Source organism: Epinephelus fuscoguttatus, linkage group LG3 (genome assembly GCF_011397635.1).
Source record: "Epinephelus fuscoguttatus linkage group LG3, E.fuscoguttatus.final_Chr_v1".
NCBI lineage: Eukaryota > Metazoa > Chordata > Actinopteri > Perciformes > Serranidae > Epinephelus > Epinephelus fuscoguttatus.
In genome coordinates, this window is record NC_064754.1 from 29,025,436 (window position 1) to 29,043,222 (window position 17,787).

Below are 17,787 nucleotides of genomic sequence, written 5' to 3' on the forward strand. Positions count from 1 at the left end.
ATTTACTTTCATTTTGACCATACTTTGTTACTGAATGAGCAAGGCAGTTCAAATCTAAAGCAATACAGTACTGCTGTTGGATACAAGATAGTTCAGCATTTTAATGCGCAGCAGACCGGCTGTAACCTCAGTGAAAGAAGACCCGGTGCTTTGCAATGTTAAAAGTGTAGACACCACACTTTGGTAGCTCTTCATATTACAGACGGATGAGCACATGTACACAAGATGGACCTCGAAACACTTATTGGCAAAGAGTTAAGACAGTTCATAAACATCCTCTGTAAAGAAACAGGCATGGGAGAAAGCAAACCACAGTCACAGACCTATATCGCTGTTGATTATTACAATTTACAAGACTATGAATTTATTTCTAGAGCAGCTTTCAGTCTTGAAGATATGAAAGTTAGCTTTTTTTGCATATTACACAGACCAGCTTAATAACACACTGTAAGAAAATGTACCTGGGCAGAAGCTCTCTAAGAGAGAGCCATATTTGCTGCGAGTGAGACCCCCCTGTTTTTTGGAGTGCTGACGCTGTACAATCAGACACTAACGCGAAAGTGATCAATTTAAACAAAAGAGAGACAAAACAAGTTTTTTCTCCTGACAAAGCCCAGCAGGAGCCGTTCATCCAGACAGCATGGGAAGAAGAAACACGCATCGTGTTGGGTTCTTTGAGTAGGTTTTACAGCCAGCTGATCATCTGAATAAGTAAGATGGCCAACAGGAAATGTCTATTACAGCTGTTTGTAGTTCCTAGGAAGAGAAAGAGACAAATTAAATCCACCAATACAGGATTCCTTTTACCTCAGTTGGTTTTTTTTTGTTTGTTTGTTTGTTTGTTTTTGCTGTAATGAAAGAACAGAGCAATATTTCTCAGAAATTTGGAAAGGATGACAGGTTTAAACATTTTTAATTAGAACTCCTCATATAAAAAGTCTGTGGTTTGCAGGTCTCATGGTTGGACTGATTTCTATTTGTTTGAAATTCAGTGCGGAAATGCAATGACATTCGTTTTATAATAATGCCAAAAACATAAACCTACCACTGTTGGGAAGGACCTCTACCTCCACTGTAAAGTTTGTATGTCCCAGTGGTCCTTGTGCAGAGACTATGTATTTGCCAGCATGTTGTCTGCTTGAGTTAGTGGGCAGGGCAACCACCTGCCCATCTCTGAACCAGGTGACCAACGGTTGGGGGTTTCCTTTCACCTCACAGCTGAGGCTCTCTCCCTCTCTCACCTGCAGCTTTGTAGCACAAACCAGCTGTGGACCAACTGAGAGGAAAGAGAAGTCAGAGTGAGGAAGAGGAGGAAAAAACACGAGGTGTACATGTTTTTTTTAATCAGGAAAGATGTTAAGACACTCAAGAGAGAGGTAGAGAGGTTGTAAATAAAAATTCTTACTGGTAAAAACTATACACCTTAAACATACTAAAAATGTTAGCAGTTTCACTCACAGAGAACACTGGCAGTGATACTTTGTGACATCACCACTGGAGGGGGCTGTGGTCCTTCAGGTCCCAGTTCCAGCTTTGCTTCACACCAGTACTGGGCTCCATCATCTTCTTTACTGGGGGTGATGTCTAAAGTGAATGTCTCATTCACTGGTTTCTTCTCTGTGATGTTTTCAGAATGAAGTTGACCTAGTGCTGTTTGTCCTTTATAAAAAGTCACAGTGAGGTTTTCAATAGGAGCGACTTCCTCCACTGTACACTGCAGAGTGTACTGGTGACCCTCCAACATTGGCCCAGTGTGATTATCAAAGCTGATGGACACATTGTCTGGAGGCTCTGTGGAGACAGATAGTTGGATAAACCACACAGAAAAAGATGTTCTAACATGTCAGACAGACAGAAATATGAACTCACTGTAGACTGTTAGAGGGAGATCAATGTGGCACTGCCCTCCCAGTTCAGACAATGCATAGCACTGAGGCTTGATGCTCCACTCCGTCATCCTGTCCACACTCCAGACCAGAAAACGATCCATAGTGACATCAGGAGGTTCCTAGAGTTACAAAAGGTCACAGATCACAAATTAAGATTAATACAATATTATCATATACATATCACTAACAGTAATCCTGCAGTAAATCCTAAATTTGTGAAGCTTATAATGTTCCGTTTTTGTTGACACTGTCCGTGCCTATGTGCCAAGTTTGTGTTCAGAGTATCGAGCCTTCTTGGAGTCTCTGGGTGTGGTCTAGAAGAGCACACCACCTTCATACTACATAGTTTTGCTGCAGTTTTGTACATTTAACACGCATGCATCCAATGTGGAGAGATGCACGAACGATGGGTCGCCACAGCACAATGCCCCAAGCAGTTAGGGGTTCTGTGCCTTGCTTAAGGGCACCTCAGGAGTGCCTAGGAGGTGAATCGGCACCTCTCCAGCTACCAGTCCACACGTCGTACTTGGTCCCTGCGGGGACTTAAACCGCCAACCTTCCGGTTCCCAAGCCAACTCCCCATGGACTGATTTACTGCTGTCCCAGTAACGCATTTAAATGGTCATGGACAATGATGGGAAAACCTGAAGGGCATGACTGTGAGAAACAGTCTGCCTGAACTGAGTTTGAATGCTGCACTTTTATTGGACTTCTGTGTTAGTCATTAATTGTCTACAACAGACCAGGTTATTCCTAAAATCTGCACCATAGGGTCTAGAACACTTTGGTGAAGAGAGGAACTGTCAGCTGATCACCATGTGGTGGTGCGTTGGATCAGTGACGGGGAGGCCGCCACAAAGTCTCTGTAAATCAAAACATATAGTGAGAGTGAACTAGAAACATCTGGCTGAGGTCCCTGTCCACATCCTTCTGCCTCCAGCGGACCTTTTTTCTGTACCCTTGCAGAGTCCTGGACCATGGCCACAATCAAAGCCTCCATTTTAGAGGTAACTAATTACATCAACTTGTTGGGCACCTTTTAGCTGGAGAAGGGATTATTTTGAGCTTGGCCAGCCCAGGAGACTTCTTAAGTAGCACTGAGGTATCAGGAGGCCAGACAGACTGCACCATCTGTGAGCATGAAAGCAAAATCCTGAAAGAGATTCTGGCAAACAATCCAGGAAGGCAAGTTCTCCTCCAGCCTGTTCTCAGCAGGGCAGGAGACCTTCTGACTTAGAGTGTGGATATTGTTGGACAATGGAATAAACATTTCTGACAGTGACAGTTTTTGTGGGCTGGCAGACAGAGGTGGTGGTTTTGTAATTTGTTCTTAAACATGGTCTCTTGCCATTTCTTTAAGCTGTCGACGATTTTGGCTCCGGGCCTTACCAATAGAAGTCGCAGAATCTTGCCATCTCTCCAGTTAGAAATTACCCTTTTTCTCCACCTTGGGATGTTAATCAAATGTCATCAACACAACCACTAGCTCACTGTGAATTCTCTGGACAATTACCTGCTTGATTCACCCATGGGCATAGTCAGACACTACACAAACTTCATACTAGAGAGCTGGCAAGATAAAGTCTGTTTAGTACCTGATCCAAATGATTTGGACAGTTGGGTTCTGACATGCAGCTCTCCTGGGTAATGTCCAGATAATTTCAGGTTTGCAGTGCATGTGTCAAAGGGGCCTTAAATTCAGGAGGAATGATGCAGATTTCATTCTGGTTGTGGAACAGTGGACCAGTTCTTTACACATTTAGGAATCCTGCAGCCTACATATGCTTTGTGGAGAAGGCTTACAACCATGCCACCCTGGATGTCTCATGGGAAATGTCACAGAAACATGGGGTGCAGTGGCTGTTTTTATGTGCCATTCTGTCCTTGTATAACTAGAAGGAACGCTGTGTCTGAACAAAAAGTCCAGCACATCCTCTGTGGGGTTGGGCTTCTCTCTGATTCTGTTTGTGACACTCATAGACAGAACTCAAGGTGCAGCTGAGAGGTTGCAGGTTGCAGCTCTGCTGGCTTCATTAAGCCATTACCGCCCAGTTTGCATTGGAACAGTTTGGGTCGGTCTGAAGTGGTGCAGTTCAGAGTCAACACCTCTAAGTCTGAAGTCATTGCACTCTGCTAAACAACAGCAGATTGCTCCCATTAGGAGTGAGTTGCTGCAACAAATGTGGAGGAGTTAAAGTATCTTAGAGTCTTGTTCCCAAGTGGGACACTGATAGGTAGGGGAGATAAGGGAGTCTCAAGTTATGATAACAGGGTGTTCAAGCTATATATTAGACAGTATTCCCCTACCAGTGAGACTTCCCAACCAAGAGCGGAAAATTGCTGAATCGTCGATACAGAGCAGTTCGCTGAAACTGGATCTTCATACCTGTGACAGGAGAGTTTACACACTATTAGTTGTCAGTCATTGGCACAGAAACATCAAAGAAGTATGCTTCTCAAACATGTCACACAGAAACGAAGAGGGAAGGCCTTTTTGTGTGTGTTTACTTGACTTTTAGTGCCTGCATCTGCACATAAATTGGTAAAATTCCTCTCATTCTTCTGCACTGTACGACTTCCCTCCTTTTCCTTTGATAATTTAAAGGCATCAGCTGCTAAACAAGTGCAGATTACTGTCAGAGTAGAAGCTGGTTGGTATAAAGGGACAGCGGGAAAAGGTGAACCAGATACCTAAGCTTATCAATCGACAGTCCAGTGCTCTCAGAGTGGCATGTTTAAATCACCCTTTGCCCAGTGTTACTCAATACACAAGAGCACTTTGGTGCAAACACTGTATCTCATGTCTGTACACGAGGGTCAATCTCCACTCCAAAGATTCTTTTGAAATGAAGAAAAGGAAAGACACATGAGGAAATGTTATTTGGAATTTGACTGAGCAGACCCTTTAATCACTGAGCCACCGCACCACCCGAAAAATAACCACCAGCTATTTTTGACATACCTGACCACCAGAGTGGAGGGTGACATCGTCAAGGGGCAGTGGACTTCCTCTGTTGACTCACCAGAGTTGCTGATGAAGGGTGGGGTACTGAGAGAAGGAGACTGATGAGATGGGAGGATTGTTTGAGAGGGAGAGGGAGGTGAAATTTGTGATGGAAGAGGTGGAGCAGGTGTGTAAATGGAAACAGGGGATGAGGTAGCTGAGGTCACAGGGGTGGTCAGAGGGTAGGAAAGACACAATAAATCACTTGAATTTGTCGACGTATTAATAAACATATCCTGAGGGCTCCCTCCCAATCAAAAAGAAAAAAAAAAAGAAAAACACATAACATGTCATAACAATTCTCTCTTATCTTAAAGTATAAACACTGAATACAGAATAAACCCTAAAATACAAGAATTCACAATTGTATTATGCTTGCATATCTGCAGTGTCAATTCCAATCACAGAAAAGAAATGCTGTATCTCTTCATTTGTTTGTGTTGGTGCTGTAAGCCAAATGAACCCATGAGTCATTTCCCCTGTCTTTACATAATACAGACAGGGGTCAATTGAATTTTGCCATCTCGTGAAATAATACTCTTTTTAGCTGATCTGTTGTGAACCATTGTTTCATAGCACACTGAATACACCCAATGTGTTCCTCTGAGGAAGGAAGGACACCCTGCCCAAGTCAAAGAACTCGCTCCTCTTTTCTATGACCATTGTTCCACTGAATCCTGAGGTTGTTCTGTCGCCTATCAGATGATCTCACTCACAGTAGCTCTCTGGTGTGTGTGTCAGCATACCCCCCCTGCCAGAGTTTATAGTTACATTTCCCACATGCCAGTCTGTAAAATGAGTAAAACAAAACAACTGCAGGTTATGACAGTCTCGTGTATAGAGCTGAATATCATACGGATGAACGCAGTTGAAACAACTTGTTCATGATTTCACCAGCGTTCAGTGATGGAGGCAGTCCTCAGTATCACTCACTGTACAGAATGGACACTTTCAGAGGTTTACTTTGTACTGCAATGCTGGATTATTATTATTATTGATGCATCATCGCAGCATTTTAATGCTGTAATGTTTAATCTACTTTATGAGGTCAAATTTTTATTTGTTAGCTATGGAGTCAGTTTCATGAGATGGTATATTTTGTTTCACTTTCTTTGAATATGAAAAGTAACTAGAAACTATAGCTGTCAGACGAATGTACAGTAGTAAAAATTACAATATGTCCCTCTGGAAACTAGACATAAAATAGAAATGCTCAGGTACAACACCTCAAAATCATACTTAAGTACAGTAAGTGTACTTAGTTACTTTGCACATTCATCATGACACACACATACTGTACATGTATAACAGATGAAATGTCCTCATAGTGCTGTGTTTCCCTTTGTTATGTTTCTGCCTGTGGTTCCCAGGTAGGTCCCCTCAGTGTTTCTACAATAAATCTGAGAGATCACGAGGTGATTGCAGATGATTCCAGAAGAAAATACCTTACCACTCAGCAATTTTTAAAGCTCTTTTTCATGTGAAGTCAGTTTTATTTACAAAAATATAAATTTACCTGAGAGGGCTCTACCAATGCTACAGCATACCTGTAAGCTACTTTGCTCACAGATCCCACGGCTTTGCTAATCTCCTTGCTTGAGTCTGTTTTTTTTCTCCTAAAAAGAGTTTTATCTCTTCAGTCTTCGAAAAATGTCTAAAATTACACAATTAAAGAAGTAATTATTGATCACTGGTTGACTGCTCACACCTCTTTAACAGTCACAACCTGTGACGAGTGGTCACAAGTACATCCTCCAGCATAATTTACTGTGAGAGATCACAACCCCAGAAAAGCTTTACTATTTTTAAATTACAAGTCTGTATCATCTGACTGTTTCCACATCAAGCATTCAGTTGTCACTTCACTCACCTGAGCCGAACAGGCAAAACAGCAGAAGTGAGATTGGTCGTCCAGATGCACTCATCCTTCATCAGGTTCCCTGGATCAAAATATTGGCTGCTGATATGACGTCTCTCTCAAACACCAGTGACTGGCTGTGTGATGCTGGCAGAGGCACAGCTTGAGACTTCTGAGAAAACACACTGGGTACATCAGGTTTTTATGGGAGTGTGGGTGTGTATGCTTTTTTTTTAGCATGTGTGTTCTTCTTGTGTGTGTCTGAAGCTGCACTGAAGCTGATGATCAGGCGATTCCTTTGCTTGGCCTCTGAAACCCACCATGGGCGTTCTCTGTTAGTAAATCAAGACAGGAAGGAAGGGAGGGTCAAGAATGATGCAGTGTAGTGCTGCTGCACAGAGGGCAAGAATGAGTATGTGTTGTGTGTGTGTGTGTGTGTGTGTGTGTGGGTGGGTGTGTGTGTGTGGGTGGGTGTGTGGGTGTGTGGGTTTGGGTGTGTGTGTTTTTACACAAAGATGATGCGTTGTCACAGAAAATCCAGCATGATCAATACAATGAGCTGTTGTTGATATTTCAGTGTTTCTCACATCCACCACATTGCTACATTGCTGTCTAGTTTAAACCATGTATGTCCATATTTTTCCATTTCATATATCTCCTGAAGGCTACAGTTGATAACGTCTATGAAAAAAACTTTTTGTCATATTTGCTGAAACAGTCACTATATTCTGAAAGAAGTACACAAGACAGATAGTCTGTTAACAAAATCATGCCCCTCCTAACCCTAATCAGAGTCGAAGAGTCTCTAACTCTTTCTGATTTTCCAATTTCTTGCCTCAAATGTTTTCAGAACAGCCCATTCTCTTTCCGAAGTCGAATATTGCCTGTGTCAGTGATTTGTCATCAGGCAACGATGCCAAAAGCCACCTTGCCCAGTTGTATGATACACTACTGGGCTGCGTCAGTTAACCCTAACCCTAACCCCAGGTTCTTTTCTTGCCGAAACCCAACCACGTGCTTTTGTTGCCTAAACCTAACCATGTGCTTTTCTTGCCTAAAACAAACCATGTGCTTTTCTTGCCTAAACCTAACCATGTGCTTTTCTTGCCTAAAACAAACCATGTGCTTTTCTTGCCTAAACCTAACCATGTGCTTTTCTTGCCTAAAACTAACCACGTCCTTTTGTTGCCTAAACCTCACCATGTGCTTTTGTTGCCTGAAACTAACCACATGCTTTTGTTGCCTAAACCTCACCATATGCTTTTGTTGCCTGAAACTGACCACATGCTTTTGTTGCCTGAAACTAACCACGTGCTTTTGTTGCCTAAACCTCACCATGTGCTTTTGTTGCCTGAAACTGACCACATGCTTTTGTTGCCTGAAACTAACCACGTGCTTTTGTTGCCTAAACCTCACCATGTGCTTTTGTTGCCTGAAACTAACCACATGCTTTTGTTGCCTGAAACAAACCACGTGTTTTTGTTGCCTAAACCTCACCATGGGCTTTTGTTGCCTGAAACTAACCATGTGCTGTTGTTGCCTAAACCTCACCATGTGCTTTTTGTTGCCTGAAACTAACCATGTGCTGTTGTTGCCTAAACCTCACCATGTGCTTTTGTTGCCCAAACTTAACCACATGCTTTTCTTGCCTAAACCTTAGCATGTGCTGTTGTTGTCAGAACTAAGCCACATGCTTTCTGTTGCCTGAAACTAACCACATGCTTTTGTTGCCTAAACCTCACCATGTGCTTTTGTTGCCTGAAACTGACCACATGCTTTTGTTGCCTGAAACTAACCACGTGCTTTTGTTGCCTAAACCTCACCATGTGCTTTTGTTGCCTGAAACTAACCACATGCTTTTGTTGCCTGAAACAAACCACGTGTTTTTGTTGCCTAAACCTCACCATGGGCTTTTGTTGCCTGAAACTCACCATGTGCTGTTGTTGCCTAAACCTCACCATGTGCTTTTTGTTGCCTGAAACTAACCATGTGCTGTTGTTGCCTAAACCTCACCATGTGCTTTTTGTTGCCTGAAACTAACCATATGCTGTTGTTGCCTAAACCTAACCATGTGCTTTTGTTGCCTAAACCTCACCATGTGCTTTTGTTGCCTGAAACTAACCACATGCTTTTGTTGCCTAAACCTCACCATGTGCTTTTGTTGCCTGAAACTGACCACATGCTTTTGTTGCCTGAAACTAACCACGTGCTTTTGTTGCCTAAACCTCACCATGTGCTTTTGTTGCCTGAAACTGACCACATGCTTTTGTTGCCTGAAACTAACCACGTGCTTTTGTTGCCTAAACCTCACCATGTGCTTTTGTTGCCTGAAACTAACCACATGCTTTTGTTGCCTGAAACAAACCACGTGTTTTTGTTGCCTAAACCTCACCATGGGCTTTTGTTGCCTGAAACTAACCATGTGCTGTTGTTGCCTAAACCTCACCATGTGCTTTTTGTTGCCTGAAACTAACCATGTGCTGTTGTTGCCTAAACCTCACCATGTGCTTTTTGTTGCCTGAAACTAACCACATGCTTTTGTTGCCTAAACCTCACCATGTGCTTTTGTTGCCTGAAACTGACCACATGCTTTTGTTGCCTGAAACTAACCACGTGCTTTTGTTGCCTAAACCTCACCATGTGCTTTTGTTGCCTGAAACTGACCACATGCTTTTGTTGCCTGAAACTAACCACGTGCTTTTGTTGCCTAAACCTCACCATGTGCTTTTGTTGCCTGAAACTAACCACATGCTTTTGTTGCCTGAAACAAACCACGTGTTTTTGTTGCCTAAACCTCACCATGGGCTTTTGTTGCCTGAAACTCACCATGTGCTGTTGTTGCCTAAACCTCACCATGTGCTTTTTGTTGCCTGAAACTAACCATGTGCTGTTGTTGCCTAAACCTCACCATGTGCTTTTTGTTGCCTGAAACTAACCATGTGCTGTTGTTGCCTAAACCTAACCATGTGCTTTTGTTGCCTAAACCTCACCATGTGCTTTTGTTGTCTAAACCTAACCATGTGTTTTTGTTGCCTGAACCTAACCATGTGCTTTTGTTGCCTGAAAATTACCCATGTACTTCTCGGCTGCAGTTAATGAGGCGTGACTGACATAAGTGACAGATGTGTTAGAAACTCCTTGGATCTGACTGGATGTTTCACATGGGGTAAGGCCATTAGAAGTGCTGCAAGGCAATAGAGGAGGCAGTGGTGGATCTTTTGGCATCCAAAAAAATAAGGGACATAAGGGAAATGGTGGAGAGGAGTCTATGTGAAGAGGGCACAGTACAAAAACAAGAGGAAGACAAAATTTGCATACTTTTATTGTTTGTCATTAATTGTTACTATTTGTTAGCTAAGGTGTTTATTTGTCCTTTGTCATCTGTCTTTAGCTTTTGTTCCTGTCAGTAATAAATAGAATAATTCGTCACTTTGAGGAGGGAGATGTGTATGATTTTTATTACCTATTCTGTGTACATGAATGACGTCACTAGCAGTAACTGATTTTCTCAGCTCTACAGAGAGTGTCGGCATCTGTTTTTAGTTGTTAGAGCTATTGAAGAGAGAATATTAGACTCCATCAGGTGGGCACAAGCACAACTCTAAATGCTAATTTCATCACGTCTGTTGTCGTTTACTATATCAACAAAGACTTGTGGTTTATCTGAAAAGGCAATAAAATCTCTCTCGCCCACCTTTGCTCTGTTGGTTAATTTTTAACCCTAACTTGACAATTAAACGGGTTTATGCCCATGTTGACTCCTACCAGGGTTTGACTGTGCTGTCGTCAATCTTCCCGTCAGATCATAAGGAAGTCTGAAGCTGAGAGTATCAATTAGGTTTAAGGTGCGCTTCAGTAAGAGTCTGGTTTCTTTGATTCTTGGGACGTTCGTGAGACATTTTGGACAGTTGAGCTGACAAACTTCAGGTAAGTTTTCAATGATGTAAATATAAATTCTGCAGTAATTTTAATGGTAACTGTTGAGCAGATCCAGACATGTATCTGCCTGATATCTGGAATGGCATCAAGGCTTGAGACAGCTGTGTTCCTGTAGGATATTGGGTTGATCTACATGCCTCTTTTTATCTCTATATTTGACATTAAGAATTCTTGACAAATGTAAAATATTTAATCTCTGTCAAATCTTCAAATTCAGCCAAATTAATTGATTTTTATTTATTTATTTTCATTGAAAAACTATATTAAGTCTTCCTTAAATATGGAGGACCACATCTGTCATAAATAGTCACTGAGCATTCGCTTAAATGATATCTCAATGGAATGCTGGATTTCATACAATATTTTACAAATGAAAAAATAATCCCATTGATATTTTATTAACTGATATTGAAATGGCCAATAGCAAGAACGACTGTTTTTACAAACTCAATAAAAATAGGTCAAATTAGAAAAGAGACAAAAAAGGGAAATCAAGTGTAAAAAGTAACTGTGCCCGTAAATGCCTAATTGAAATGTGTATTGTTTTTGTGAAATATTTTATTAATTCCATTTTATTGTTCAAACAGATATCACTTTTTCAGATTTTTTTCTAACTATTTACATGATACCTGTGGTCCGGCATACGTTAAGGGTTGAGAATATGCTCTTTCTAATGCTCAGTAACCCATTTAAAAACCCACTGGATTATCTGATAAATGTGTCATCACAAAGCTGAAAACAAAGCTGTTTTACTCACATAAGGTTGACTTCTTAGAGACGTGGTTTTGCGAGACAGTGAAACTGAAGCTCGCTCCTAACTAATTCCCCCTCTCCTGCCTCTTCAGTGATTAAAGATGCTGGTGTCACAACTGCTCTTGAAGACTCTGGAGGACCTGAGTAGACATGACTTGAAAAGATTCAAGTGGTATCTTGCTCTCAATAACTTGAAAAACTGTAAACGAGTTCCCCTGTGCCATCTGGTGAGCCCACACTGTCGTGACACTGTGAGTAAGATGATAGACAGCTACGGTGAAGAAAAGGCTGTGAGCTTGACCGTTGCGATCCTGAAGAAGATGGAGCACAACAGCGCTGCAGAGGAGTTAGAGAAAACATACGCAGGTACAGTTCGTCAATGAGTTTGTAGATGCTGCTAAATTGTGTCTCTTACTGACTGTCTGTGTCCTAATCTTTATTTTCTTAGAGGGAGCAGCAGATCAGGAGAAAGTCTCTCGTGCAGATGTAACCTCCTCCTCCTCGTCTGCTTTGGAACTTCCTACTGATCAGAAAATTTCTACTGATGGAGCAGCTGGTGCCATCACTCCTAGGGCTTCAAATGCCACTAATGACAGCATGAATATCAGTGGTAATGTTTGCAGGAATGCAGGCAGTACCGTTAGCAGTAATGATAGCATGGCTGTCAGTGGTAATGTTCACAGAAATGTTGGCAGTATTGTTACCGGTAATGCTAGCATGGCTGTCAGTGGTAATGTTCACAGAAATGTTGGCAGTATTGTTTCCGGTAATGCTAGCATGGCTGTCAGTGGTAATGTTCTCAAAAATGCTGGCTGTATTGGTGGCAGGAATGTTGGCAGTATTGATAGCATGAATTTCGTTGGTCATGTGTTCGGAAATGTTGTTTACACTGTTAACGGTGATGGTAGCGTGGTTATCAGTAATAATGCTTGCGAAAATGTTGAGGATGATATTGGCCGTGTTGCTGTCATAAACGGTGATGTGATTATCAGTGGTAATATTGTCGGTGATATTGCCGGAGATGTCAGTGATATTATTGGCAGAAATGGTAAAGTGATTATTAATGGTAATATCCGCGGAAATGTTGGCCCTATTGTTGGCTGTAAATCTGTTTTGGTTATCAGTGGTAATGTTCGCGGTAATGTTTGGGGTAATCGTAGAGTGATTGTCTCTGGTAATGTCAGAGGTAATATTTGGGGTACTGATACCACTGATGGTAGTCTGATCATCAGTGGTAATGTTCGCGGTAATGTTGGCGGTGATGTTGAAGATGGTATTGGGAAAGTTGTTGACAGTTTACGTAGTATGATTATCAGAGATGTTGGCCATCATGTATCACTGAGCACAAACGAAGGCAAATACCTTGGATTTAAAAACCCAATAGGCAATAAAACAGATTCGTATTCATATTCATATTCATATTCTGATTCTGATTCTGATTCTGATTGATTCGGATTCTGATTTGGATTCTGGTATTTGATCAGTTAGATAAGCCCTCCAACGGCCCCAACACTTCACCATTTTTCACCCATGCTGACTATTACTGGGGGGTTGCCTGTGCTGTCCTCAATTGACCTATGGCTAAGCCACGCCCCCCTCCACTCACTTGGACAAACTATCAACATTCAGTGGCCGGCGCTATGGCAGGTGTCACAGTACAGAGCATTTCACAGGAGGCAACTGATGATTTTTGGGGACATAACGATCAGATGTCATTGAGAAGTAACCAAAAGGGCCTAAACTATGCATTGGGGGGATATATTCATCATTTCATTGTTGAGAAGCTCAATGAAAAGCTTAAATTACAAGCCAAAATTTACAGGTCACAGTGTAAGTTACGCTTGTGAACCGCATCTCGTTGCCGTCGCCATCAAAGACAACAAGTTAAAGTGCCACTGAAGTTAAGGTTTTTGGCTCAGAATATGAGAAAAGGATAATGGCCTTTTTACCATCTTTACCAAGAGTGTCTCTCCGTTAGTTTGGTGCTACAGTATTTACACTGAATCATTCAGCATAACGTTTGCCAACCTTTGTTATCTCTGCGATTATTACAGAAAAATTAATGAAGCTAAGCTCCAGAAGTTAACATTAGCTTAACTAGAGCCCTATGGACAACAGCTAACAATCGTGTACGATCACCAAAGTACAAAACTAGAACAAAATAGACTAATGAACTCCCAACAAACGAGGTGACATGATGAATAACACAGCTAGGAGCTAACGTTAGGCTAACTTTAGCTAACGTTAGCTAGAGATGTTAAAGATAACTTTGTATTTCTTTCCAGCAAAGTGACAATATGTTGCCTCAAACACAATGTTGAGTTACCTTAGAACAGATGTAGACATCATTGTTAGTCTTATTCACATTGAGTTGATGTCGTGGTCTAACGTTACCACACAACTTTATCCAAAGGAGACACTTTTCTCGGTTGAGATGTGGTTTAGGAAAGGGTAAAAAATACACCTCGTCGCCCAGCCTCTCAGGATACCTTGTGTCGGAGTTGCATGTACCCCATGCACACCGTTTGACCATTTTTAAACTTCAAATCTCAGAAAAGCTCTCAAAATATCCTCTCTCAAAAGCTCATAAAACTGACTTTCTGTAATGCATTTCAATGGACATCCAGGCAGAGAATGTCCGAGTGTATGGGAATGGCTATATGCACTGTGATTGGCTCATCGCGTTTGAGGGCGGGACTTAGCCATAGGTCAATTGTGGACCATAAGGAGGTTTGAAGCTGAAAGAATTGATTAGGCTTCAGGTGCTATAAAAAGTAATCCAAGGACAGGAGAAGGGTCTGTCTACAAAACTGAAAGACAGTATTCTCAGAAATTTAAACTAAATTTCTTGTATCATATATTGATTGTTGTTTCTTTTAATTAAGTGCAGTATCATATGAATCGCGATATGAAATGGTTCACCGAAAGGTGAAGCAGCCATCATCTCTCAAAAAGTGATGAAGACAGCAGAACACGCAAACTCATAAAAACTTTTAGCTAATTTCCCATTACCACTTATGGATGGTCAACTTCAATAACTTCATGAGTCACAAACAATGGTAGCAAGAGTGTCCCATCTATGTTCGTCACTTTTTAGTGTCCCCTGGAAACAAATTCTATTGTCACCTTTGCTACATGAAGCATTTATTAAGATGCTTTTTAAGTTTCAGTGCTTTGAGCTCTCAGGACCACCATGTATTTTTTTCCCCATTCAACCATTCACGCTCACATTCACACCTACGGACAATTTAGAGTTATCAATTAACCTAATCCCCAATTTGCATGTCTTTGGACTGTGGGAGGAAGTCGGAGTGCCCGGAGAGAACCCACGCTGACACGGGGAGAACATGCAAACTCCGCACAGAAGGGCTCCCACACCCGGGATAGAACTGGGAACCCTCTTGCTGTGAGGCGACAGTGCTAACCACCACACCACTGTGCCACCCTAGCATGTGATATTCTCTTCTCTATTATTTTGTAAAAATAAATAAATCAATACAATTATAAGAATAAAACAATTGTACATTCCTACTTTCTGTTATTTCATAGACTTTTGTTTTTGTTATGTTGTTTTGTTTTGTTATATATTTTAAGCTCATTCATTATAAAATTTATTGAATTATGTTTTTTAGGGGAAAAAAATTGGGGGGATACATTTACTCAAGCTCACTTAAGTAGGCTACATGCACTTTACATTTCATACAGCTTTATACTCACACTTCTACTGGGCTAGATCTAAAAGGCAAACAGACTTGTCCGACAGCTGTAGTTACTTTTCAGTTTACAGTTTTTCCATACCGTCTCAGCCAAAACCACTTAACTCCAAATCTGATGATTTTGAATTTGTTTCTGATAAAGTGGAGCATTAGCCCTTTGGGCCCTAGGTCTTTTTGGGGTATTTTTACTGCCTTTATTTATTTATTTATTTTTTTTAAGATATTTTTTTGGGCATTTTTTGCCTTTAATGGACTGGACAGTTAAGTGTGAAAGGGGAGAGAGAGAGAGGGGATGACATGCAGCAAAGGGCCACAGGCTGGACTCGAACCCGGGCCGCTGCGGCCACAGCCTTGTACATGGGGCGCCTGCTCTACCACTAAGCCACTGACGCCCTGACTGCCTTTACTTTTAAGCTCATATCTCATTATAAAGGCTACATACACATGCTATATCTTGTTATTTTTTCAGGACAATGTGTGCTATCCAGATTTGCCATCATTCCATGTCCTTCTATGTGCCTGTATTTTATATTAATTTTTATATCAATGAAAAAAACAAATTTGTGAGCCTAAATTCTTACATATTTTACATGTATCTCACCATAGCAAGTTGGAAGTAGACATATTCTGCCATATATGAAGAGGGGAGACTCTCTGGAATCTGGCAATATAAGAACCATGATGGTGGGACATTCTGTCACTTCCAAAACATGTGGTTTGTGCCAAGCGGACATAATTGCCAGTATTTTTTCATTATTGCAAGAAACTCCATTGACTCATTCACAAGTCAAAATGTGTTTTATCTGAAAGAAACATGCAATATTTACATCTAAGAGAATAGAAAAATAGTCAACCAAGTGCAGTGATGTCCTCCAAGATAATATTTATTTTTCAGTTTCAGTTATATATTGGGGGAACATTTTGGGCATTGGTGGGGGGGCACGTGTCCCCCTCAATGTATATGGTGACTACGGCCCTGTCAGCATGCATAATTAGGTAGTCTGAGTGGGCGGAAGTTCGCTGCATAGATCAGCCTCTCATTGGGTGGAACGAGCCACCCGCTGAAGTCCTGCCCTACCACCACCAGTTGCAGTTTTCAACACGTCCTTTACTAACTTTTGTGGTGTTTGATCTTGCGGGGATGTAGCCATTTTTCTGCCATGGTTCGTGTCCTGTAGGCGATATTTTTGTGGGCGTGTTACACCAAAACCTGTTTCCCCCAGCAATATTTTTGCAAGCACACCGTTGCTGTGGCACCGCCCAGAACGATTGTGATTGGTTGAAAGAAATACAAGCAGCCTGGGCGTTTTTTTTTCTCCAATCTTAAAGTGAGAGCCGGCCCAGCCAGACTTAAGGTCTGGTAAGCAAGACTAATAATTAGGCTGCAGTTGTCTGGGTGCGCAAAGGTGAAGTGTGCTTGTCTTGTCATACAAAGTTTGATGGAGTGTCAACTGGACTATATAGAGATATTTGCATCTTGAAAGACTACAAATGTGGATAGACAGGGAGAAACACATGCAAGCCTAAGATGTGGTAAGATACGATATTCCTCACTATATGAAGTGACTGATAACAAGATCTGTATAATGGATTGTAAAGAAATTCGTCAGGTTTTTATTTTGTAGACAATTGATCTGGATTTATAGCATGATGGGATGACAGCACAATGATGTGTGTGGTATCCCTGGAAAACTCTGGTCCTGCTTCTTCTACTTCTTAAGCTAAATAAAGTCTTTATGGCTCTCATAGGACAGCCACACATACTTAACAGTATATTAAAGGGATAGTGCACCCAAAAATGAAAATTCAGCCATTACTCACCCTCATGCTGAGGAAGGCTCTGGTGAAGTTTTAGAGTCCTCACATCCCTTGCGTAGATCGGCGGGGGGAGCAGCTAGCACACCTAATGGCTGACGGCCCCCCAGACTAACGTCCAAGAACACAAAATTGAAACCACAAAATATCTCCAACATGCTCATCCGTAGTGATCCAAGTGTGCTGCAGCCCCGACATAAAAAGTTGTTTCGAAAAACATCATATGAACTCTATTTTTAGCCTCATTGTAGCCTGTAGCTCTGACTGCTTCTCTGTGCACTGCACTCATGTGTGCGCACTCAGGGTGATCAGTGATGCACGGTCTCTGAAGAGCAGCAGTCTCGTCAGTACTGATGTCCAGATTCTCAAGTGCAGGCATCGCCAATTCCCAGTCTGAGCAGCAAAGACTTTCCTCATCCATTGGCATTGCTTTGCATTTGAAACAACTACACCACCAGGTTTCCAGTGCTCGACTCTGGTATTCTGCGGCTGGCTGAGGGTTAGGCCAAAAATACATAATTGAAACCACAAAATATCTCCATACTGCTCGTCCGTAGTGATTGTAGCTTGTAGCTCTAATTGCCTCTCTGTGCACCACGCGCACGACCAGTGAAAGCACGTGAACACACATGAAGGCAGTGCCCATGTCTCACGGTCTCGTGCAAGCACATACACGTCAGCGCAGTGCACAGAGAGGCAGTCAGAGCTACAGGCTACAATGAGTTCAAATGATGTTTCTCCAAACAACTTTTTATGTTGGGGCTTCAGGACACTTGGATCACCACAGATGAGCAGTATGGAGATATTTTGTGG

General features: G+C 41.8%; 2 protein-coding genes across 2 annotated transcripts; both read right to left on the bottom strand.

Moving 5' to 3' along the window:
* Positions 1-76: 76 nt before the first annotated feature.
* LOC125886056 (vascular cell adhesion protein 1-like) lies at positions 77-11,463 on the bottom strand. The gene is made up of 8 exons (XM_049571987.1): positions 11,448-11,463; positions 6,764-7,083; positions 4,852-5,050; positions 4,197-4,275; positions 1,870-2,008; positions 1,459-1,791; positions 1,046-1,276; positions 77-756 (listed from the first exon to the last, which is right to left on the bottom strand). Exons 2-8 carry the CDS (start codon positions 6,816-6,818, stop codon positions 686-688), a joined length of 1,107 nt encoding a protein of 368 aa, XP_049427944.1. The 5' UTR covers positions 6,819-7,083; positions 11,448-11,463; the 3' UTR covers positions 77-685.
* Positions 7,246-10,930, bottom strand: LOC125886057 (trichohyalin-like). The gene is made up of 5 exons (XM_049571988.1): positions 9,303-10,930; positions 8,896-9,057; positions 8,082-8,297; positions 7,839-8,000; positions 7,246-7,784 (listed from the first exon to the last, which is right to left on the bottom strand). The coding sequence occupies exons 1-5, from the start codon at positions 9,605-9,607 to the stop codon at positions 7,700-7,702; spliced, it is 930 nt and encodes a 309-aa protein (XP_049427945.1). The 5' UTR covers positions 9,608-10,930; the 3' UTR covers positions 7,246-7,699.
* Positions 11,464-17,787: the final 6,324 nt, after the last annotated feature.

Excerpts from the sequence above, each read along its gene's own strand:
- LOC125886056 (XM_049571987.1), bottom strand. The coding sequence starts at position 6,818 with ATGAGTGCATCTGGACGACCAATCTCACTTCTGCTGTTTTGCCTGTTC. Across the intron at positions 2,009-4,196 it reads TTGGTTGGGAAGTCTCACTG|GAACCTCCTGATGTCACTAT; the intron begins GTAGGGGAATAC and ends TTGTAACTCTAG. Across the intron at positions 757-1,045 it reads AGAGGTCCTTCCCAACAGTG|GAACTACAAACAGCTGTAAT; the intron begins GTAGGTTTATGT and ends TTCTCTTCCTAG.
- LOC125886057 (XM_049571988.1), bottom strand. The coding sequence starts at position 9,607 with ATGGTGAGGTTTAGGCAACAACAGCACATGGTGAGTTTCAGGCAACAA. Across the intron at positions 9,058-9,302 it reads CAACAAAAGCACATGGTGAG|GTTTAGGCAACAAAAGCACG; the intron begins GTTTAGGCAACA and ends GCACATGGTGAG. Across the intron at positions 8,001-8,081 it reads CAACAAAAGCACATGGTGAG|GTTTAGGCAACAAAAGCATG; the intron begins GTTTAGGCAACA and ends GCATATGGTGAG.